General features: G+C 35.8%; 3 protein-coding genes across 7 annotated transcripts; 1 reads left to right on the top strand and 2 right to left on the bottom strand.

The window, feature by feature from the left end:
• Positions 1–564: 564 nt before the first annotated feature.
• On the bottom strand, positions 565–10,931 carry LOC18603274 (uncharacterized). Of its 5 annotated transcripts, none has more exons than XM_088805247.1 (26): positions 10,685–10,931; positions 10,412–10,577; positions 10,100–10,313; positions 8,008–8,225; positions 7,798–7,903; positions 7,583–7,684; positions 7,400–7,459; positions 7,164–7,242; positions 6,874–7,021; positions 6,297–6,420; positions 5,740–5,920; positions 5,237–5,265; positions 4,885–5,033; positions 3,988–4,090; positions 3,738–3,833; positions 3,596–3,651; positions 3,382–3,505; positions 3,004–3,066; positions 2,840–2,899; positions 2,591–2,752; positions 2,081–2,154; positions 1,913–2,006; positions 1,355–1,491; positions 1,161–1,241; positions 918–1,023; positions 565–827 (listed from the first exon to the last, which is right to left on the bottom strand). In XM_088805247.1, the coding sequence occupies exons 3-26, from the start codon at positions 10,271–10,273 to the stop codon at positions 756–758; spliced, it is 2,598 nt and encodes an 865-aa protein (XP_088661373.1). In that variant the 5' UTR covers positions 10,274–10,313; positions 10,412–10,577; positions 10,685–10,931; the 3' UTR covers positions 565–755. The 5 variants fall into 5 exon arrangements, with proteins under 5 accessions (XP_088661373.1, XP_017975248.1, XP_007035210.1 ...); XM_018119759.2 differs by having other exon boundaries at positions 10,446–10,577; XM_007035148.3 differs by having other exon boundaries at positions 10,446–10,574.
• A 3,036-nt stretch (positions 10,932–13,967) lies between these two features.
• On the top strand, positions 13,968–17,682 carry LOC18603273 (protein unc-13 homolog). Its single transcript, XM_018119944.2, has 5 exons — positions 13,968–14,591; positions 14,783–15,667; positions 15,766–16,221; positions 16,337–16,523; positions 16,663–17,682. Exons 1-5 carry the CDS (start codon positions 13,968–13,970, stop codon positions 17,631–17,633), a joined length of 3,123 nt encoding a protein of 1,040 aa, XP_017975433.1. The 3' UTR covers positions 17,634–17,682.
• A 238-nt stretch (positions 17,683–17,920) lies between these two features.
• LOC18603272 (protein NRT1/ PTR FAMILY 5.2-like) lies at positions 17,921–22,625 on the bottom strand. The gene is made up of 4 exons (XM_088805415.1): positions 22,370–22,625; positions 21,202–21,419; positions 19,225–19,790; positions 17,921–19,130 (listed from the first exon to the last, which is right to left on the bottom strand). Exons 1-4 carry the CDS (start codon positions 22,482–22,484, stop codon positions 18,248–18,250), a joined length of 1,782 nt encoding a protein of 593 aa, XP_088661541.1. The 5' UTR covers positions 22,485–22,625; the 3' UTR covers positions 17,921–18,247.
• Positions 22,626–23,771: the final 1,146 nt, after the last annotated feature.

The following is a 23,771-nucleotide window of genomic DNA, read 5'->3' as shown; positions in this document are numbered from 1 at the left end:
GTGAGAGATGATGTCACGATTTTTACGTAGACATGAATCCCACATCTTCAAGATAATGCTCCCAACAGGTGAGCCATAAGGTCTCACATCGAAAAAAAACTCTCAAAGAGGAGTAAAGATGAATGTCGTGATCTTAGAGAGGGTAGTCATGAATCCCACAGTAGCTATATACTAGAATGATACTAAAAATATAAAAGTTCACACTACCTTAACTTGTAAGGTATTTTTTGTGAGACAAAATCGTGAGATCAGTGGATCAAAACGGATAATACCTCATAGAAGTTAGTGTGAATTGTAACACGAAAGAAAACTGTACCTTCAAAATTTTTAAAATTTTTTATTTATTAATATTTTTTTTAATTAAAGACGAAAGATAATATATTTATGAGTCACGATATATCAAATTTTTAAAATTTTTTATTTATTATATATATGTTTTTTAATAACTCTTCAAAATATGTCTAAAGCATATAATGAGGTTAATTATCCTAAAGCATGCCCCCCACCACCCCAAAAAATATATAGGCCAAGTGTAAAAGATATCAGGCAATGCCTCGACAAATATATATATGCCAATGACATTTCTTTTCTTTTTTTTATTTGAATGAAGTTAATCTTGTAGTGATCAGTTCAACGAATGTTAATGCCTGATTGGGCGACGTACATTTATTGTGGAAATAATAAAGAAGAAAGGGGAAAAGGAAGCTTGCAAGCAGTTTTGATTTGCTTTGTGATTATTGTAGAGAAAAAGAATTTTAAGATGCTGTAGGGAAACGTTTGTATGGATTGCCAAGTGCAGCAACATTTCCAGGGCGTGAGAATACAACCTGCAAATGTTAGTGAAGCTCCATTATACCTAGATGGCATTACCAGCGATAATTTGCAAGAGAATATATGTGCCAGTGCCAGAAATTCACCTGGTAATTTCCAAGGGTATTTGACTTGAAACCAGCTGCGCAATAATCAAAATAATATTCCCATGTCCGAATGAACTTCTCGTTGAATCCCAAAGCAAGGATTTTGCTAAAAGAACAAGATATGAAATGGCCCAGAATTAAAATGCAGGTTTTCAGTTAATTACGCAGAATAATTTCCGAAAAATGTATGTCTCATTTATATCAACTTCTTTGCATGAGAGATAGAGGGACGCAATGGCATACCTCTGCTTCTCCAAGAAATTCTTTCTCCAATGTCTAAGAGTTTGGTAGTAGTGAAGCCCTATGTTTTCCACGTGCTCCACACTACAATTGCACAACTTCCTTTAGTTTTCTGGATATATAACCAAAAAGATACTATAACAAAAACAACAAATGGCTATCTACAGATATTTTTACAAAGGAATAATGCATTATACCATAGTCTAGATGCAGCACTCATGGCTGATGTTATCCTAGTCAATGAAGGTAGGCATCCACCGGGGAATATGTATTCCTTGATAAAATCTGAACTTCGCCTGTACTCATCATAGCGCTCTTCTGGTATAGATATGAACTAATAGAAACATGCATGAACCACCCCAACCATTAGCATAGGTGTTTGAAAACAAAACAAATCAAGTAATTATCATGGCTAAATACTGAAAATGTAAGGAAGTTGAGCCTACTTCAAGGAATTTTGGGACCATAAGGTCCCTTTTGAATGCTAAAAGCTTATTGGAAGATCAAGTGCTTCATACGATACTTTTTGTTAAGCTGATAGTGGCAGACAGGGTCTTTGCAACTTGTGTTTGAAAATTCATTTAGCTTACCTAACACTAAGGTTGATGTATCTTCTGACTTTATACATTGAATATAAGTCTTACTGGAATAAACTACTGTCGTGTGATTACAGTGCTTCTCTGCAAAAATTTATTTGTTCTTCATTCTTTCTTAACAGGCACAAATTCTTTTGTTTCTGCTCAAATTATAATTACCTGTAAAACAAGAAGTCCATCTTCTGCCAACACCGACTCACAGCAACTGAAGAAATCCTCCATGTATTCATGGCCAACAGCTTCAACCATCTCACTGGACATGACCAAATCGAGTTATGGTTTTTGTTTGGTACTATAATCGTAAAAGTTGGCGGCAAAAGAACTTACCAAGATATTATTCTGTCATACTTGTTGGTGCTGGGTAATTGTCGGTAGTCACAGAGTTGAAATCTTATATTGTCCTGATACCAAAGTTAAACTTTGTGAATTTGACTCCAAGAAAGCTAAATTGTAAATGATGTCATTCTAGAAAATGCAGAGATATTGATGGCTAAGAAGTAAGAACCCTGAAGGTCATCATATGCAATAGCCAGAGGCATACATTACTTTTCTTCAGAAACTGGTGCTAAGGCTGATACTCACAAAACAGCCATGACTGCACTGAAGTTTTAATTGCTAAATAAACATAGCCAGACACGACAATACGCTACAAGATAAAGTTGGTCAGTATTTTACTGCTTGCAGGCATGTTAATGCAGAAGATATGGAAGAGCTCAGGAGCAACAAATGGAAAACAATTTTAACATGACAAAGAATATACATACATACGTACATTTATACATATATATATATATAGATTTATAGCAAGTCGGTGTTATTCATGAGATAGATAGATACCTGAAGTCTAGCTTCCTTAACAATATTTTCTGCAAATTTTAGTTGCTCCTCGGACAAAGTAATGCCAGTATATTTGCATCCGGTTCGTTTGACAACCTCAATAGCTAAGCTTCCCCAACCACACCCAATCTCAAGTATTTCATGCTTACTATCAATTCTTGCCTGGAACATTAGAAGGACAATTTGATAAAGGGCAGGCTATGGTAAGAAAGTCCAAAATATGATGATATTATTACTGATACGACTTACTTTTTCAATCAGAAGAGAGATCTTTCTCTGTTGTGCATCTTTCAAATCCTCATCTTCTGTCTATAACACACGCAAAATAGTTACCAAGGATCCTATTTAATAAATAATTACACAAAATGCCAAGTAAGAAAGTTTCTTTTATTCTTATTGACAGAGAAACTAACCTTAAACACTGCACAGGAGTATGTCATTGTCTCATCCAAGAATAGAGCAAAAAGGTCATTACTCTAGCAACACAAACCAGAGACCAATTATAAGCATTTGGTATGTCATAATAAGTGCAAATTATGGTCCAAAAGAAAATAGAGAAATTCGAAACAATTGCTTATTTCACAAAACTGCACAGATAACATCGGATATATACATATTGAGCATACGACACACTGGTATACTTGTGTGTTCCATATCAATCATAGTACAACCTTATTGGTTCTCATGATACAAAATAAGTTCAGTATATATGTTTTCTTCATTTGGTGTTTTCTTTCTGAAGCACCAAGTCTTTTGTAACAATAGGGAACTTGATAATCATAGCCTCATACCAGGTCATAATGACGAGAAATGTTCCTACGAGCTTGTGTAAGACTATTATGCCTTAAGACATGCTTCAAGAAATACTTTGCAGATGTTAAACCAGCTGTAAACAACAAAGGCGTCCACCAACCCCTAAAGCAAAAGAGTCAGATACTAAATCAACTGGGATTTAGGAAGAATATACAAATACTGTATTCTTGTGGTTTACAAGTAACAGGATACCTTTGCTTACTCAGTTTTGAGTTGGAGGAGTTCAAATCTCTGTTGGCAATGAGAATCTGCAGTGAACAAGGAAAACCCTATGAAAGTAAATACCAGTAGGTATATCTCTTTGCCATTTCTAGGCTCTTGTGAATTTTATTACCATGATAAGATTTAGAAGACCCTCTTTTTTATCAACAAAAGAAAATTCTCCATTGATATATGCATCTGCAAGGCCTAGATCTGCCTCTGTCATAACCTGACAAGCAATTTTAGTGCTCATCAATTGCTGAAATATCGTGCATAACGAAATCATGTCCTTAAATTTTTTGTATAATAACTTACATTGTTTGACATAATAATGTATCATTCCATGTTATTTTCCATGAACAATTGATTTCAAAAGTATTTACCTTCCAGTAAATATGTGGATTGTGAACTTTAAGCACAGTTTTTAGAGGACATTTTGTGCTAGTTCCCTCAAAGGTAAACATTGTGCCACCTTCCTCCAATAAACTGCTCATGGAAAAAGTACAAGATGTCAATTAAATGTATAAACTCACAATGGTTAAATGAATCAACAGCATAAAGGCACTGGAAAAGTCCGAGGGCTACTGCTTTTATTCGAATAAGATGCAGACATCTAAACATAGCTAGCTTGCTCATACTGAATGAAGAGATGTGAACAAGTTAGCCAGTTCATACCATGCACATTGAACTTATTTATGCAGGCTGAGTACAGCAGAAAAGAATCATAAGGATAATGAACAGGATAAATGCCTCACAATTAGCACTAATTGAATATATTTTTTTGCAATGGATAATACAGCTTCAGATGAAACAATTAACAGTATTAGTTGCTAATAATTGTCTACGGCTTTTCATTGTAAAAGTCTTTCTAACACTGCTGCTGGTTTTTTTTTTTTTTTTTTTACAGGAAAATGGGTAAAATCTAGTACATGTCCCCTGGGAAATTGTAGTGTAAGGGGACTGTCTTTTTTGATAAATATTCTTGTAAATGTAGGTAGGGAATTTTTTGAGAATCTGGAAGGGGGTAACCATGTTTGGGGATATTGGAGAGATACACTAAGTATATACTAGGAGGGTATATCAAACAATATTCCTGGATTCTGTGATGGTGTACCGTTGCTGTAATGTTGGAAAGAGAATGTTTCATTCCCTTTATTTCAATGAAAGTTTGTGAATGCTTTTCAAAAAAAAAATCGGCAAGTATACGTACATTAGTACAAATAACAACAATCAGAAATGAAAAAAAAAAAAAAGAATGATAAGACCTTTTAAGAACTCACATAACACTGCCAGTTAATATAAAATGACTGAGGAATCTAGTAACAAAAAGGCGTGCCCCTGTTTCCACCAAAGAGGGTACCATATGTTTTGGATTGCTCAGAATAGAACAACTTTTCCCCAGCACACCATTTGCAGCAACCGTCCCAGCCTGGAAAGAAGTGAACCTCACTTGTGAACTGCATTCTACTAAATAAATTCTTTTAGAAAAGTAACAAACTTAGTGAAAAATGCATCAGGAAAGCATTTGACTAATATGTGACATCAACAGCCATTAGTTTGATAACATGGTAAGATGAGAGATTATTGCAATGCATCCTGAGAAGATGAAATTTTACAGCTAACCACAGTTACCTTTAATCCATCTTCATGGAAGCCATAGCCTGAAAGGAAAGTGACTTAAATTACTATGGTGAATTAGTGAAAACAAAGTTTCCTAGCCTCAGCCAAAAGATATTATATAGAAAAGTCAATGAACAAACATATAGATATCTGAAAGTTTGCCAGATAAAAGAAAATAGTTATGGCATACATCTTTTAAATGAAAACATGCATCAAATCACCATATGATATCTCTCAGAGACAAAAACAATGACGAAGTATGATTATCATACTTATTTCTAATTTTCCTAGATGTCAGACAATCAGCAAATTAAAAGACTATGGATTGCTAACTGCCAACAGGGATGCTTTAGTTACAATTTACACTTCGTGGAAACATATTTATCCATATTCAAATTTACTTTAGCTCAGATGTATTTACACATAAAACTGATGAAAGAAAATTTGAAAAATCAAATGTGATTAACAAAACAAAGACAGTCCGTGAAGGCTCTTTTATAACCAAATCTGCTCACCCTGGTATGCTCCACAGAACCAAATTCCTCTCTTCCCTTGAATCTGATCAAGCTCAAGAGAAGCTTTTGTCGCAGCAACAGATGGAACTGGATGGCCTGTTTTCCACTTAAGCAAGGTTTGTTGTGGAATATAATCCGGATTGAGAGTTACAAGAAAAGGTAGGCTTGTTTCTCCAAGATTCTGCAGGTTCATACATGGCATACTATATTAGACCATTTAAACAGCATAGGAGTACTTAATTTCCTTGCAGACTACAAATTACTAATAAGTGGCAGCTCTAAAATTTCCTGCAGTACTTTATTTCCTTCAACCTTACTTCCTATATTGTAACATTGTTATTATCTGGTGGAAGCTCTAAAACTTTCCCCCTGGTATTTTTGTCCCAAAATAATACAAGCAACCACACATTGTCTTCAGTTTTGAAGTTTAGATCAAATTATGAGTACTTGCATCCAGGGCTAAAAGTACTTAATTGAGACTACCATTACACATTCCTTTATTAAAAAATATGGCTGCAGGCAGCGGAATATGTAAGCAAAGAGATAATATTACTTACCTGAAGAACATTAAGCCAGTATGTCAAACATACTTTCTTGTCTGTACTTCCAAGAAAATTCCATGCACTCCATGCTGCCGGGTTTTTGGGCATTAAATTTTTGTCACGATGAAGAAAAATATCACTGCCAATAGAGAATCACAAGCGATTGTGCAAAATTGACTTGAGAAACCATACAAAATGAGAGGTACATCGATTTTCGATAGCTCACTTCTCAGAATCATATATGACTCATGATCAAAAGAGGGGGGGGAAAAGGAAGTTATTATCTATCAACTACTTTTCCATGGTTATTTCTTTCATGTTGAACTTTTTCATTAACATGTTTACTTCTAAAACCCTAATTTTAGACGATAAAAAGAAAAAAATAGTGGAAGTGTTTAATAGACGTTAAACAACTCTTTCACGGTACTGACAGGAATTTATGTAAATGGAAATATTTCAGACAATAATTGCATAAAATTTCGGCGATATTATGTGTTTAATACAGGAAATAATAGAAACATTCTAGCAGTTTTTGCAACTTGGAGCAAAGATTATTAATCTATAAGAGAGATCTAATGCAAAAGAGAGGTACCTATAAACATATTGGAAAGCACCAAGTACTCTCAATTCATCATATGTTGCTTGGTTTCCTAACAATCTCAAAGCATCTGGTGCATGAACAGCCATTACGCATCCTTCATATGTTTCTTGGGAGTCATCTCCACATAATACAGTGCAACCTGTAATAAACCTTTACAATTACCAGGAGAACCATAAAAGGTTTCTGACATGAGAACAGTCTCAAGAAAAATGCCATGTCTTCCATATTTGTATGGTTTTAACAGACAGTTGATTGCAGAGGAGAAATCAAGTTACTCTCACCTTCAGCAGTGGTCAAAACAGAATGTACCTCACAACCAGTTCTTATTTGACAACCTCTGCTCTCCAGCTCTTTTCTGACCTGAAAACATTTTGCCAATGAGCAAACAGTAAAACAACATATTTTGAGCTTACAACTGATGCATGTGACAATGAATTTGGATATTTTGAAGACAAATTATTTAAGCAGTAGAGTTTAGTTCAATCTAAGAAGCGGAAATAAAAAGGCAAACTAGCACCTTGTTGACATAACGATGTGAACGCCATCTAACAGTCATCCACTGTGGCCGTCCAAAGAGCTACAAAGATAGCCAAAGTAATATTATGAACTGATTGTCGAAAAAGTTCTAGGATGACACAAACCAATATCACATGCATATTCTCACAAACACTTGTGATACTTCATTTATATAAGAATATACCTGAAGTAGATGATGGTTGCGGCAAAATGAAAGAATAGAGAAAGCTGAAAAGCCCATAACTCTTTCTGTAGGGCAGGACCATATTGAACCACATATCGGTACCTACAGAACTATAACATTGTCATTGCTATTTGCTATTAAGGTGACTTACAGTGAAACAAGTTGATTCTGACATAAAGAAAAGCACACTGAATGTGGAGAGTTTCTGATCTCACCAGATAAGCCTTCTGAAATAATTCAGAGTAACCCCGTGACTCAATGAACTGTCCCAATGTTTCATTGCGATCAATATCTGGGTTGTTCTCAAGCACTTCAAGATAACTGCACAAAAGTAAAAGATATGAAAATCGGAAGTGATCAGATGATCTAATATAGGAAGTTGAGATTCCACAATGACTAATGGAAGGTGTCTTGTCATTGCTCACCTAATAACATCATCCTTGAACTTGCTAATTTCTCTAAGCATTTTCCAAAAGTAAGGATTCAAGATGTTCATTTTCTTTGCAAACAAGCTAGACAAACCATTTCGGCTGCCCCATTCACAGCCTTTGCCTTCATCCAGGCTCACTGCGAAAGACATATCAGATGCCTCCATATCAACTCCAAGACTCTCAAAGAACTCCATCATATTTGGATATGTTACCTGCCAAAAGTAATGGCAGAACAAGAAAACACATATTGCATGAACATCCACTTATTATTATGAACCCATAGCTTAACAAAGAAAAAGTTTTGACTGTATATTCCCATATAACAAAGTATTCTTTGCCACCATGGAAGACATTTTCCCATCTGTTCTTAATTTGACTTGGAAAAAGGCCTTGGAATCCAATGTTATTGATCAAAATCCCTTTACTTATTGACCCTGCTGTTAGAACACATAACAAAATAATTTCAGCTAGGAGCCATGGTAATGATGAACAAAGGCTAAATTTCTTGATACCGTACTTAAAGCATCCAATTGGTTTTCCTTTGGTCACTGGTTGGAGGTCATACCCCTTTAAATTCCATCACAAACCTTATAAGCAATTACTCCCATTAAAATGGTAGATGAACATGAAATTCAAGGCTCAAGGTCTCTTAAATCTTTGGGACAGAATCTATTGTTTGCTAAGACTACGTTCTTAACCCCCTAACTACTGTTACCTCGATATTAATTAGTATGAAGGAAATCACTCATAAATTCTTGATGAATTGCAAATGGTGAGTGATGGGATGATTTTCGTAATATCAAATAACCAATCAGATAATATTCTCAAAAGAGAGATGCCAAGTTATTAAAGCCTAAGCCAACCCAAGCCAGCCCCTCATGCTTTCTAAATTCTATACTGAAAATTATCAGTCCACACAACAAAGAATTAAGAAAAATAAATAAATTGAAAACTGTCAGACATAGATCTCATAAATTATATAAAACTTATTGGCATTATCTTCTTTTTTTCTCCCTTTTGCTGCAGATCTTGTCCTGATGTCTCATTAATATTTTGATTTTGGTCGAATGGGCATGGATAGGATGCTGTAATGCACCAGGCTCAGCCTGAAGACAAACTAGAAAAACATTTTTCTTTCTGGGTTCAAGCCTGAGTTTATACATTAATTGATTGGGCCACTAATCTATAATTTTGTTAACAAACTACCAGAAAGAAAGACAAGAAAGGAGGCAACAATAACCCCAAAACCCCCTGATTTAAAGATCCAACAAAATGGCATGGGCTTCAATACAGGGCAATCAGGCATTTTCTTTTGTGGCAACCACCGCTACTGATATATTATTATCAACATAAAATCCTCTTGCCAATCTCACCAACAATCACCAAAAGAAAAATCTTGGACCAACCATCTAATAGAATTATCCAACCAAAATTATTATTCTAAATCTAACAGGAAAGTGACCATTCTCCCTCTCTCGTCTTGTCCTTTTCTTCTACTTTTCTCCTAAACTTGCATCCCCTTATACTTTCCTCTACTCTATCTCGCCAACGGTAGTATTTCTTTTTACCCTTTTCTGTTTTCCCTTATTCAAAACTACATAATCTCTTAGGATTTAAAAACTAATGATATGGAGAATCTGAAACGTGGAAATTGCTTAACCATTAACCTTTTTTGGTACAAAAGATGGGTATTTGCAAGTTGCAACCATTTAAAAACAAACTTTCACGTGTGTTTTTTTAAAGCCGTACAAGCAGTACTAGTGTTGGGTCAAGTTGATGATGTATGGCCATAATCCAGCAAAATTTACTCCATGCATGAAAACGAGTTAAGTTGAAGAAAAGCAAAGAGTCCCTCTGCAAATGGCGAAAACTATAGAAAAAGATAAGGTTCGGCCGCCACAACAATAAAGGCATCTATACCAAGCATAGAGGCAAAGTATAGATACAATAAATACAAACTTACCAAACCCAAAAGAAAGACAAGTTAATTACATGTACTTTTTTTTTAATTTTCTAAAATGGTAATTAAGAACACGGTAGCTGTTAAAAATAAGCAGAAGGAGAAAGAGAGAAATGTGCAACTTACACGATTAAAGACCATGAAACCAAGGTCTAAATCAACACCATCGAAGTTAACAGTCTTGGCATGGCCACCCAAGTAATCTTCCTTCTCATAAAGCACCACATTCACACCTGATTTGGCAAGAACATAGGCTGATACCAGTCCACTAATCCCACCTCCAATAACCGCTGTCCTCATCTTTGACAGAAAATGCTCACAACCCTGCCAAATTCTTGCCCTGCATTTTTTAAGTTGGATTGGTGAAAAAGCTCAAGAGAATGCAAGTTTATGACTCATGGTAAACTTCATGTCAACTGAATTTGGTTGAAAACCAACCATGGAGGGAACAGGAAAAATAAAAATGAATAACCCTTTTGAGGTACAGTGATGTTCCCTTGCTTGGGTAGATAATGCTGTCACTTTCAGATCTTTTACTGGTGCTCATGGAACTTAGTTGCGATTCTGAGTCCTGAATGATGACTTCATCTCTCAATCATCACTTCTTTGGAAAGCCATCACTTGGGAATGTTACTAACTAGGAAATGTGCGTAGCTATGAACAGAAAGAGTGTAAGAGACAAAGCAGGAAATCAAGACAATGCAAAGTTACCTGAAAAAGGAAACTTCTCAAAGATCCAAGGATGGGTTCAATCCTTCAAAACTGGAGACACTGAACCAATTGCAACAAGCAGTACACTCTCTTTTTTGTGTGTTTAAATGCAAGATTTATGGAATACAAAGAGAGCAAGAAAAAGAGAAGAAAAATGCAAAAAAACAAGAAGGCAAAAAGGCCACAACTCTATCTGTAGACTCCGAGGACTCTCAAAGATAAGCAATAGCTGCCACTTGCCAGTTTCCTGTAGATAAGCCAAATAAAAAGTCTAATGGGATGACAAAGGCGGTGCGGTTGAGTGTATATGATTAAAAAAATCCAGTTTTTTTTTTTTATAAATTTAGAATTTTTATAAGATTAATAAAAATACATTTTATTGTCAAAAAATTTGTAATATTAAAAAAAAGATATATATTGGGCATTCAAAAAAATTTTAAAAAAAATCATTTCAAGACCTTCAAAGGGAAAAATAGACAAAAAAAATGGAACAAAAGAAGCATAATTTTTACTAATTCTTTCCAACTTTCTTATTAGCGAAGTTTCCCTTAATTACCTTGCCTTGATTAAACTTTTTTTTCTCCAAAAACATCATATATTTGTTGTGTATCATAAATCATAATCTATACATTTTAAATAATTTTTTTTATCTATTCTACATATCACATCTTTATATCTTAAAACTCGAACTCAAAAACAAATTATACAATACACCCTGCATTACTACTATGTTTCAAACTAGACCCTTCAACCATTTTTGCTTTTATTATTATTTTTATTATGGATAATAAGTGAGATCTTAATAAGATTTTATATTCATTATAGGAAGAGCTATTATCTATAAATAATAAGATTGCCTATATCTTCGAATCAGTAAAACCAGTGCCCCAAATCTTAAAGCCAGAGGAAACATTAATTGTTCCTTTTTTCCATTGTTGACAAAAAGCACCCAACATGGAAAACGACGGGTTAGGCCAGATGTAATTATGAGGCTGAGTAGGGGCGTTGGAGTCCACATGTTTTGCTTGCCTATTTACAGCTGCCTTGCTAGCTACGTGGTTCACTTGCAGACCTGGAAACAGTCGGGAGGAGGGCTAGTGGACCCAACAATTTTAAAAATTTTATAAGTTATTTTTATTTTTTAAAATTTCGTAATTTCGTTCTTTATAAAAATTTAAAAAAATTTTAAAATATTTTTATTTTATTTTAGATTTTATAATTTTACTTTTATAGTAATTTTTTATTTAATGAAATGTCCTATAACAATCAATTAACAATTAATTTTAATAAAATTACAATAAAATTTATTATAATAAAATTATTTTCAATCGTTACTTCTTTAAAAACTCACAACCGTTGTCTCTTGTATTTTTTTTTTACCAAATTTTGTAAAAACAAAAAAGTTAATTTTTTATATTTTTTACCTGTCAGTATTTTTTGTGCAAAAAACCTTTACTTAGTAACTTATTTTTTATTTCATTAGTAAGTTTGGTTTATTTACTTGTTTTATTTTTAATATTTTCAACTTTTAATTTTTTTATTTAATAATTCTTACTTATTTAGGATTTACCATCCTTTTTTGTTAAAAGCAACAAAACAAAGATTTGATTAAATATCTAAAGTTAGTTATTACTTATTTATTTAAAGTTTACTTGATTGCTTTCCTACAAATTAATTATGTTTTTTTTACTTAGATTCTTGTGAACAATTAAGTTTTTTATTCGAGATTGTTTCTGCATTTGATTGTTTATTGATATTGTATTTAATTTTTGTAATTAATTTTAAAGAATTGCTTCCCTATTAAATTGTTTATTGATAATCTTTAATATTTTTTAAGAGTTTGCTTCCATTGAGATTTTTGTTATTATATTTGTTAATATATGTTTGTTGTTAAGTTTATATAGAAATTGGAATTATTGTCACTATTAAATTATTTAAAATTGTACTAATTAATTTGTTTAAGTAAATTATTAAGATTAATTCCATTGAATAATTTTCAGGATTTATTTGTATTATTTTTATATGAACTTTTTTCATCTAATTTTTTTATATTTTTATCAAATATTGAACTTCTAATATAATTATTTTATTTTTAGGATTTGGAGAAAGGGATTTAAATTTTTTTTTTTAAATAGAGAATCATGTACAAATTAATAAACTAAATATTAAAATACTTTAATATAATTATTTTATTTTATAAATATTATTTTTGACTCTCCACCCCGATCACGAAATCTTAACTCCACCGCTACTTATATGCTATTTTCTTATACATTTCAGGCAAGAGTAAGATATTTTAACTATTTCCTTACTGTTGAATGTTTTTTCTTTTTTCTACTCAGAAAGAGACAATGGGGTCCTGACAGGGTTTTTCAATTGGTAAGTCCTTGTTTTTTGGGCTTGAAGGCAACCACCACGTGATCTATTTCTGGGCTAACTCATGCATCCGTGCAAAACCCAACATTTTCATGTCCTGACTAGCTAGCTTCAGGCTCGGAAATGATAGGAGGAAGATTTAGTCAATGAATGGGCAATACGAGCAGGGCAAAGCCAGTAGCAGAGACCATTTTTCTGTCTGCTGAAGTAAGTGGCGGGTAGATAGAATCTTGTTATGGAAAAATCTGTCAACGGAAATGTCAGAACTTGGGAGATGATAGATTGCTTTCTTATGATGGAATAAAGCAGACCCAACGGTTCACACCTCAACAACTTCGGAGTCCATCGAATGTTTGGTTTCAGACATGCAACGGGTTACACAAATTTAGGAGTTGAAAAACCAAACCGAAAGAGTTCCAGGGTTTTGGTTTGAAGTTCATGTTCTGTGTGTAGAAGATAAAAGAAACTTATCCCTATATATATTAATTAAAGCACATTAATAAAGATAAAATGTCAATGAAGGAACTAATTCAAAAGAAGAATCAAATTAAAATGGACATTAAATTGCAGTAAGAGAATTGCACCCCGGAATAGCATTTTGGAATTTGCTATCTTAAGTGTCATTACCACCCGATCTTTCCTCGTTTTCATTCGCACTACAACGTTGGCATACCCATCAAACCAGCAATGTTTTTTTCTCTTTCCTCAGCACAAAAATGCTGTCATCTTAACCAACAAAATCTCTGTTTTTTCTCTCTCTCTTTATAAAAAGAAATGCAATCCTTCTTCCATCCATTCTCTTACCCGTCGGAGACGCTGACTTAAATTTTTGGCCGGTTACTAAGTCCCCTCCCCCCCCCCCCCCCCCCCCCCCCCCCCCCCCTTCATTCCCCAACCCCTTTCAGCCATGGCCCACCAATCCGGCCGGGAGTTCTTCTCCGGTCCCCTCCATGGCACGACCACCACCAACAGCAGCTCCACCTCTAATGATAATAATATGGACCTCGCATGGCCATTTGGTAAGCTTGAAGGTCTTGACCGTGATGACATCCGTGAAACAGCCTACGAAATATTCTTCACAGCTTGCCGTTCATCACCAGGTTTTGGAGGTCGAAATGCTTTAACATTTTACTCTGCACATGATCATGGAAATGGTGCAGATGGAGGAAACGGGTCAGGACCCGGGCCAGGGTCACCGAGCGGGCGGGTTTATGGGGTGGTGATGACCCCTACGAGTAGGGTTAAAAGGGCCTTGGGATTAAAGATGTTGAAAAGATCACCTTCCAGAAGGATGTCAATGTCTTCGGTGGGTCTTAGCAGCGGTGGTGGTGGAGGGTCCACGCCATCATCGCCGGTTTCTCATGGACATGGTGGTTCTGGTTCTAGCCCTGGAACCGGCGGTTCCACGTTGCCAGCGTCGAGACCGAGGCGTCCTTTAACTTCGGCAGAGATTATGAGACAGCAAATGAGGGTGACAGAACAGAGTGATAGTAGGCTTAGGAAGACTCTCATGCGAACCCTTGTTGGCCAAGTACGTATATCAACATTACTAGTACAATGCATGTCAATATTAATTGCTTGTTAAAAATAATAATATTGAATAACATAACGAAATAATAATCTAATGATAGTCAAATTTTATTTTAAAAATTGAGATGTTAAATTTGATTCATCTCCCAACTAATCAGTTCTCTGTTGGTAAAACCATTTTGGCTTCAACAGATGGGTAGGAGATCAGAGACTATCATCCTTCCGCTTGAGCTTCTTCGGCACTTAAAACCATCCGAATTCAATGACTCGCACGAGTACCATCTTTGGCAAAAGCGTCAGCTCAAAGTCCTGGAAGCAGGCCTCTTCCTCCACCCATCAATCCCTGTAGACAAATCAAACTCTTTCCTGATGCGTATGCGCGACATAATCCGAGCCAGCGAGTCCAAGCCTATAGACACCGGCAAGAACTCCGACACGATGAGAACATTGTGCAACAGTGTTGTTTCCTTATCCTGGCGAAGTGCCAACGGCACTACTACTGACGTGTGCCATTGGGCTGATGGGTTCCCTCTTAACATTCACATCTACACTTCTCTCCTTCAGGCCATATTTGATATTAGGGACGAGACGCTAGTCCTTGATGAGGTTGATGAGTTGCTAGAATTGATGAAGAAGACGTGGTCTACTTTGGGGATCAATAGGCAAATTCACAATGCTTGTTTCACTTGGGTTCTTTTTCAGCAATATGTTGCGACTAATCAGATGGAGCCCGATCTTCTTTCTGCTGCGTATGCTATGTTGGCAGAGGTGGCAAATGATGCTAGAAAGCCAGATAGAGAGGCAGCGTATATGAAACTATTGTCTTCCATGTTAGTTTCTATGCAGAATTGGGCAGAGAAGAGGTTATCTCACTACCATGATTATTTCAACAGAGGAACTATTGGTGGGATTGAAAATCTTTTGCCTCTGGCATTATCAGCGACAAAGATTTTAGGCGAAGATGTTACAATCATGGAAGGGGAAGGGAGCAAGAAAGGGGACACATTGCTTGTGGATTCAACCGGTGACCGTGTAGATCATTACATTCGATCTTCTGTGAAAAATGCATTTCAAAAGGTGAGCAATATGCATGTAGGCAACTATATCTTATTATCAAATACTCATCTGTTGGCATAAGTTTTGTTTAATTCTTCCTCCTTCTTTGATTGCTATAGATAATCGAAAATGAAAATGTCAAAAATACAACAAAGGGAGAAAGAGAAGAAGCTAGTGAAGCTCTTCTTCAATTGGCTAAAGAAACCGAGGATTTGGCTGCGAAAGAGAGGGAGTTATTTAGTCCCATATTGAAGAGATGGCATCCGATTGCAGCTGGAGTTGCGGCTGTGACATTGCACCAATGCTATGGAGCAGTGTTGAAGCAATATTTAGCTGGGACAAGTATGCTCAACACTGAGATAGTTGGGGTACTACAAAGAGCTGCAAAACTAGAAAAGGTTTTGGTTCAAATGGTGGTTGAAGATTCCGAAGAGTGTGAAGATGGAGGCAAAGGAATTGTCAGAGAAATGATGCCATATGAAGTTGATTCAATCATATTGAAACTCTTGAGACAATGGATAGAAGAAAGATTAAAGAAAGGGAAAGAGTCGCTTTGTAGAGCAAAAGAAACTGAAGTCAGTCAATCTTTTTCTTTTTTTGTTTTAAAGTTTACCAAGTGAAAAAAAAAAGAAGAAATTATATATGATTGAACTTAACTAATTACTAATTGGTTACAATTTATGTTTGCAGACTTGGAACCCCAAGTCCAAATCTGAGCCATATGCACAGTCAGCTGTGGAGCTAATGAAATCGGCCAGGGAAACAGCGAATGAATTCTTTGAAATTCCAATTGGAATTACAGATGATTTGGTTCTTGATCTAGCTGAAGGTTTAGAGCAGCTCTTCCAAGAATACACTACCTTCGTAGCATCATGTGGTGAGAACCATCTAATTGTGCTTCATACACCATTTTAAACTTGCTCGTTTTCATGGAAAACTTGAAATCATCCTCCGCAGCAAATCAATGTCGTATGGGCAGGATACATTTCTCATTTCTTTTGTCACATTCTTTTCAGGGTCAAAACAGAGTTATCTCCCCACACTTCCTCCTCTAACCAGATGCAACCGAGATTCAAAGTTCTTCAAACTCTGGAAAAAGGCTACTCCTTGCAGTGTTGGAGTAGAAGGGATGCACCGCATTATGACTATAGAAGGTCACCATCCTCGCCCATCAACAAGCCGTGGGACACAGCGGCTCTACATCCGCCTTAATACCTTGCACTATCTAATTTCTAACCTCCATTCCCTTGATAAAACCCTCACCCTCTCACCAAGAGTCTCAACACGGAACCGTTTCAGCAGCAGCCGCAGGCACCATGGTGCTTCAACTTCCTACTTTGAACATGTTAATGGAGCCATTCAATCTGCCTGTGATCATGTATCAGAAGTTGCTGCTTACCGCCTTATCTTCCTCGATTCAAATTCTGTTTTCTATGAGAGCCTTTATGTTGGTGATGTAACCAACGCGAGAATTAGACCTGCAATCAGAATTCTAAAGCAGAACCTCACACTTCTTACTGCAATACTCACAGACCGGGCTCAAGCATTAGCAATGAAGGAAGTTATGAAATCAGCTTTTGAAGCCTTCCTTATGGTTTTGCTCGCTGGGGGACCTTCCAGGATCTTCCACCGGTCTGATCACGAGATGATTGAGGAGGACTTTGACAGCTTGAAGAGGGTGTTTTGCACTTGTGGAGAAGGCTTGATATCCGAGGACGTAGTCCAGAGGGAGGCTGAGGCAGTTGAAGGGGTGATAACATTGATGGGTCAATGCGCTGAACAACTGATGGAAGATTTCAGCATTATCACTTGTGAAACGAGCGGAATAGGTCTCATAGGTACAGGGCAAAAGCTACCTATGCCACCAACAACAGGGAGGTGGAACAGAGCGGATCCAAACACTATACTAAGGGTGTTGTGCCATAGGAATGACCGGGCGGCGAATCTGTTCTTGAAGAAGTCATTTCAATTGGCAAAAAGGAAATGAATGGAAGAGGCCAATGTAGATATCGCACATGTGAAGCAGAGATTTTGTGTTTTCTAGCATTGATTTCTATTGATGTAAACTGTATTCAAAGTTGAAGGAAATCTCAAGGGGGCGCATTTGTATTGAATTTGGTTTAACTTAAAATGTTATATCAAAATCTTGCTGGGGAGTAGAGAGGGGAATTGTACAATATTTCTTTTATTTCATTTTAACTCTTTATAGCATTAGGCATTCTTAATTTTTTATGGATCATGAGGGGATCAATTCATCAGAGTAAGAGTGAAATATGTGAAACTATCGTATCTTTCCTCCTTCCCTTAATTTGTTATACCTTACCTTGGACCTTGAATTTTTTTTTCTGTAAAAAGATAACCTTATCTCCACACTTTACATTTCTTCACATAATTATTCCTTTCTTTTCCTTTCAAGAATAGTAAACATTGTATTCTTTCTAGTCATTAGCAAAGGTTTATGATGCTCCATCAATAACGCAGGCCCCAAAGAGTACTCTGTCAATGCCCTGAATGATAAAATGTTTCACTTTTCAAAAGTTGAATTTCAGCTCCGGTATTCCTATGGACAAGGGCTACTCTTATCCAACATGTTCCATCAACCTATGCCCCTGACTCTTCTTGGTTTGATGCCTTCAATCTCATCACCTTCAGTTCTTCTGTAAGCACATGCAGTGAATCTGAAACTTCAGCCTTGTAGACATAGAACTTGATTACTACCAAGAAGAAAATGAAGTTCAAGAAGTTGAGTATTGCAAAGAATGCATAGTAGTAGTCAAGATGAGATTTGTTTAGGTTATTTAAGATCCATCCTTGGTGACCATGCTTTTTGGTGATATCAGAAACTGTAGAAAGAAGGAAGCTGCTGAGAAAATTTCCAATTCCCAGACTAGTGGTTGAATATGAAGTACCAAGACTCTTCATGCTTTCCGGTGCCTGATCATAGAAGAACTCAATCTTGGCCACCTCCAAAAATGCATCAGCTGTTCCCATAAGCACAAATTGGGGAAGTAAAATGAATATAGTTAGTGGAAGTTGCCCTCCATTTTCAACTAAGCCATTCTCCCTGGCCACGCTGAGTCTGTGCCTTTCAATAAGAGAAGCAGTTATCATGATTATGATGTGAAGAACCAGACCGATTCCCATTCTTTGAAGTAGAGTAATGCCTCTAGGATTTTTAGTCCACTTTTTCATAATCGGGACGAAGAATCGATCATAGAGGACAACACTAATAAGCATAGATATTGTCACAAATCCGGCTAAACTTGCAGGGGGGATCTTGAAACTGCTGCCCAACTGTCTATCAAGGGTGGTGCCCTGTTTTATAAAGAGGGTATGGATCTGAGCGATCATGGTGCTTGGCACAAAAGTGGCAGCCATCACTGGGATCATTCTTAACATTTGTTTAGTTTCCTCTACTTGGGTTACTGAGCATAGCATCCATGGATCTGTGGAGCCTGTTTTGACAGCAGCCTTATTCAGGAACCTACATTTTATGCACGAAGTTGAACATGTGATGATAAGAGACCAGTGATGGAAAATTTCAGATTCCATAATATGTTAAAATAATATAAACTAACCTCAGGGTGGGTGTTGAATCAATCCTGAACTTTCCTTTCCTAGCATACTCTTCCAGGTCAAGTTCATATAGTTCTTTAGGGTCACCAGGAAGAGGCACTTTCCATTTCCTCATGGCAGCCACTATGACCCTGGCCATCCTTGTGAAAGGACTCCCAGCGGGCACCCTGTGCCTGTAGAAGGGCGTGCCTGCCAGGAAAATCAGAACTGAAATCACGAGCCCAAGTGTGGGCAGCCCATATCCTAATGTCCATCCCACATTATCCTGAATGTAGACAAGAACTGTGTTGGCGAAGAGTGTGCCAAAAAAGATGCTGAACATCCACCAATTGAAGAAGGACAGCTTCTGAGCCTTCTCCCTGTGATGGAAATCGTCGAATTGGTCGGCGCCGATGGTCGAAATGTTTGGCTTGGTGCCACCGGTTCCTACAGCTAGAGTATAGAGTGCACCAAAGAACACCGCTAACTGTAACGTTGACGCCTTCTTGCAATCATCTACATTGGCTTGGTGACAGGGTGGTGGTTTTAGTCCAGGGACTGACACTGATAGCGTTAGCAATGACATTCCCTGTGACCAACAATTGAATTAGCACTTTTAGATCTTATCCTTACACAAATATTAGATTTAAATCTTAATTTCATATCCCATTCCTCGACAAATTTTGGTAACCAACTGAGTTGAATAAGAAGAATCTTAATGTTAATTCGCAACTAGGCTTATCTATTACCTCGGGCAGATACCAAAGTTTCAACGGTCCACTCTCTACAAACACCCATGCGTACGCAACAATTAAGAAACAAATACAAAAGTCCCAGTTGCTCTTTTATTTTTATCCCTATCTAAAGTAAGTTGATAAGACTTAGTAGTCTCAGATGCTTCCAAGAAAATTAGACAAAAAAATTTCTACACCGATAGATGGGGCAACCTTCAAGTTGTGACATAGAAATCCGTGGTCCACCTGACAAATTTGTCAGAGTTTTCCTACCGATATATAGCCTAAGAGTCATCGTCTACTGCCATATAATTGGAACATAGAAAAATTTGAGTCAATGTTTCACATTTTGTTGACGTTTGAACCCAAATTTTTCGCAATTTGACTATAATCTATCGTTTTAATTAGTAACTATCCTTGACTCACGACTTCAGACCATTTACAGCACAACAGCTTCATTTCACATATTCCATTAGTACCATATATCCAATTACAATTTGATTGACTTAGTCAAATTCTTAAATTCTTAATTTTGTTTCGGTTTCAGATAAGATCGATTATAAATCATGTAAGTATATGTCACTTTCATTCAAATTATGACACATAAGTATATTCTTTTAAAAATTCTAAAATTATTAATAATTAGTTGTTAAAATAAATATTCATTATTTATTAATCAATTTCATGAACATAATTATATGATATAATTTGAACAAAAATGATATATATTGACATGGTGTAACATCACCTATTCATAAAATTTTTTTCAATTAAAACTATGCTTATGATCGGTATATATTTAATTCAATGATAATTACATATATCTCTTTATTCAAAAAGTACTCAAAATACGTCTTAACATTTAAAACTTCATTTTATAAGCCTTAAAGTTTGAATTTTTAGTGTGAAATACGTACCGACATGTATAGTAACCTAATAGAGTAAATAAGTATATTTATTTCACGTGTACAGGTACATAAGACTTATAAATATATATATATATATATATATATATATATATATATATATATATATATGCAGGCAAGTACATGCATGTGATATGACATGTGAAAATTAAGATATGGCCCGTCATGGTAACAACATGTGCGTAAACAAAAATATCTTAAAAGATATAAGTAGGACCCGATTAATGTTAATGTCAAATGGACACACTCTTTTATCTTTTTCCCAAGCAAAGCTCGTGATTTGTTGAATAGTTTGGTTATCAGTCATAGTACGTATGAGAGTCACAATTCGAGAACATACCGAGATATAAATTACAGACGCAATGACAAAAGTCCAGTAGCGTCCAAGGTGAGCATCTGCGACGTAGGCGCCCAAGATTGGAGTTATCCAAATGGTTCCGACCCAATTGGTAACATTGTTGGCCGACTTGACAGTGCCTTGATGGAGCTTCCTCGTCAAGTAGAGAACAAGGTTCGAGGATATGCCGTAGTAGGCCATGCGTTCAAAGACCTCATACACTGAAAAAAGACAAAGGGAAGAAGTGTTTTGTCCTAATTAGTGCGGCCGGCGCCGGGAATGTATGTACAGTGTGTGGTATTCCTGCCTAGCATGATGATGATTATTATCTTGGTTGGTTTGGGTTGCTTTTTTGGATGTTCATGGTGGAGACGTGCATGGGGTCCACGGAAATAATGGGAAAACCTTTCAACTTTGGAAAAACTGTCTGTAATAGTTGACCAGGAGCATTGTTTCTAACTATAGAAGATTCAGTTTTGGAAACCTTGGTTAAATCCTTAAGCCCAAGCAGGAAGCCAGTAGCTGCCTGATACTGTTTCTTTCTATAGTATATCATTTTGAAAAGTGAGTACTGACAAGCCCAAGTATATGTTGAAAAATACAAGGACATGGCAGGCATGATGCCCTGGTCGACTATCTGGAGAAGAGAGAGAGAGAGAGAGGGGGGGGGGGGAGAGAAGGGTGTTGATGAAGCTGGTGGGAGACTTAAATATGGGGAGATGGGACATTAAATTCGGCAGGGTATAGATCTTTGTCAAATATTGGAGGAAAACTGAATTAAATCAGAAGCTTCAAAAAAAAATGCCGAGTAGGTATATAGTAGGAAGCTTCTTTCATTATAGTTGGCAGTTGAACCAAATCAAAGCTTATGGAACTCCATAATTTGGGTTCACAAGCTAGACCAACCCTCTTGTTTGAATGATCGAACCAAGATCATTTTCTTTATCCTGAAAGAAAAGAGAAACCACCGAAAAGAGAACAAGTAGAGAGAGACAAGTGTTCTGAAAAGTTATACAGGGAAATGGTTCATCCATGCGACACCAAGAGCAAAATTAAGGGATTTGGTCCCATAACAAAAGTTTCCTTAAAGTTGAGGAGGGTACTGTGCCCTTAAAAGAGGGACTGAAAATGGGAATTAGAAAAAGACAAGGGAAAAAAGTGAGCAAGTTACCAACAACAAAGGAGCAAGCAGTCCATCCACCTCTCTTTGATCTGCGAACTGGGTTCCCTTTAAGGTCCACAGTGCCATCTTGAGTGTAATCATCTATCCCTTCTTCGACAGCCATTAAAGCCAACCTAGCTAGCTCCTTATTCTTCTTCTTTGAAAGAACTTGTCTCTGTTCACTCTTTCTACGCTTATACTTGTGAAGAGGATCCACTCTTTTTTATAGACCTCCGAAGTTAGGAAAGCTTCTGCCTCAAAGATATACAATTACCACCTTGCCATTTATATTATTAATTGCATTTTGCTTCAGCTCTATATTGACTTGGGTGTGCCATTTTCCTCCACAAAAATAATGACCCGTTATACATCCACCCTACCAAAGTATTTCATACACAATTACGTGAGATTCAGACATATTTTGAAAATACATATTTTCAACCAATATCGACTTAAAATTAAAGTCGTGACTTTCATGATAATTAATATTTTATTTTTTATTTATTTAATTAATTTTGAATTTTCAAAACTACTGAGGTTTAACTTAGGTCAAAACGTCAGTAAAGAAGTTTACTTATATTTAGAGAAAAACAAGACATAATTATTAATATGGTCTCTAGAAAAAACTTATAATAATAATAACAGAAGTATAGTCTATGCAAATTGTCATTACAAGACAAGCCGAAGTCTTCTTTTAAGTAGATGGCGTAATTCAACGTTTCCTAACCAAAAATATCACTCTCTCAGTGAATTATTCTAATATATATATATATATATATATATATATATATATATATGTAATTTTCTCCAAAATTATAATACCATTATATTACAATGTTTCAATTGTTATTTCCATCAAATATAAATTAATTTTATCGTGTGAATTATGAATTCGCAAATTTATCTTTTTCTTATTAAAAAAAGTGATTGAATTTAGACGTGAATCTGAATCTTTTTTTTAAAGTAAAATGTGACTGTTATCGAATTATATTTTTTTGGATAAACCTAACTTATAATTTAAAAAATATTATTTAATTTTTGAGGGGTAGGGAATGCAAGAATATAATCAATTTGATTAATTTATAATAACTCAATTAAAAAGTGTCAATAAATGACATCAGATGTATTAGTTTTTCTTTGCACCTATATTGCAAGTTAGATCTCAATTAATATTAGGGTGTAGGGTAAGACAAAAGCCAAAAGACATACAATCACATCATTATGAAACAAACTCAAATTTAAGCAAATCCTCCCTTCTTAATTTAATTATAAACTTATTTTGAATAGTTTCTTCCCCCAACTTTGAATATTCAAGTCAATTATTAGTATCTGGTTCAATTTTTTGCTAGTTTTTGACAAAAAGTAAAGGACAAGAAAATCAGGAAAAAAAGGGGTTTATATAATTTCTTTG

Source organism: Theobroma cacao, chromosome 4, assembly GCF_053813885.1.
Source record: "Theobroma cacao isolate CCN51 chromosome 4, ASM5381388v1, whole genome shotgun sequence".
NCBI classification, from domain to species: domain Eukaryota; kingdom Viridiplantae; phylum Streptophyta; class Magnoliopsida; order Malvales; family Malvaceae; genus Theobroma; species Theobroma cacao.
This window is presented reverse-complemented; position numbering and strand designations above follow the sequence as displayed.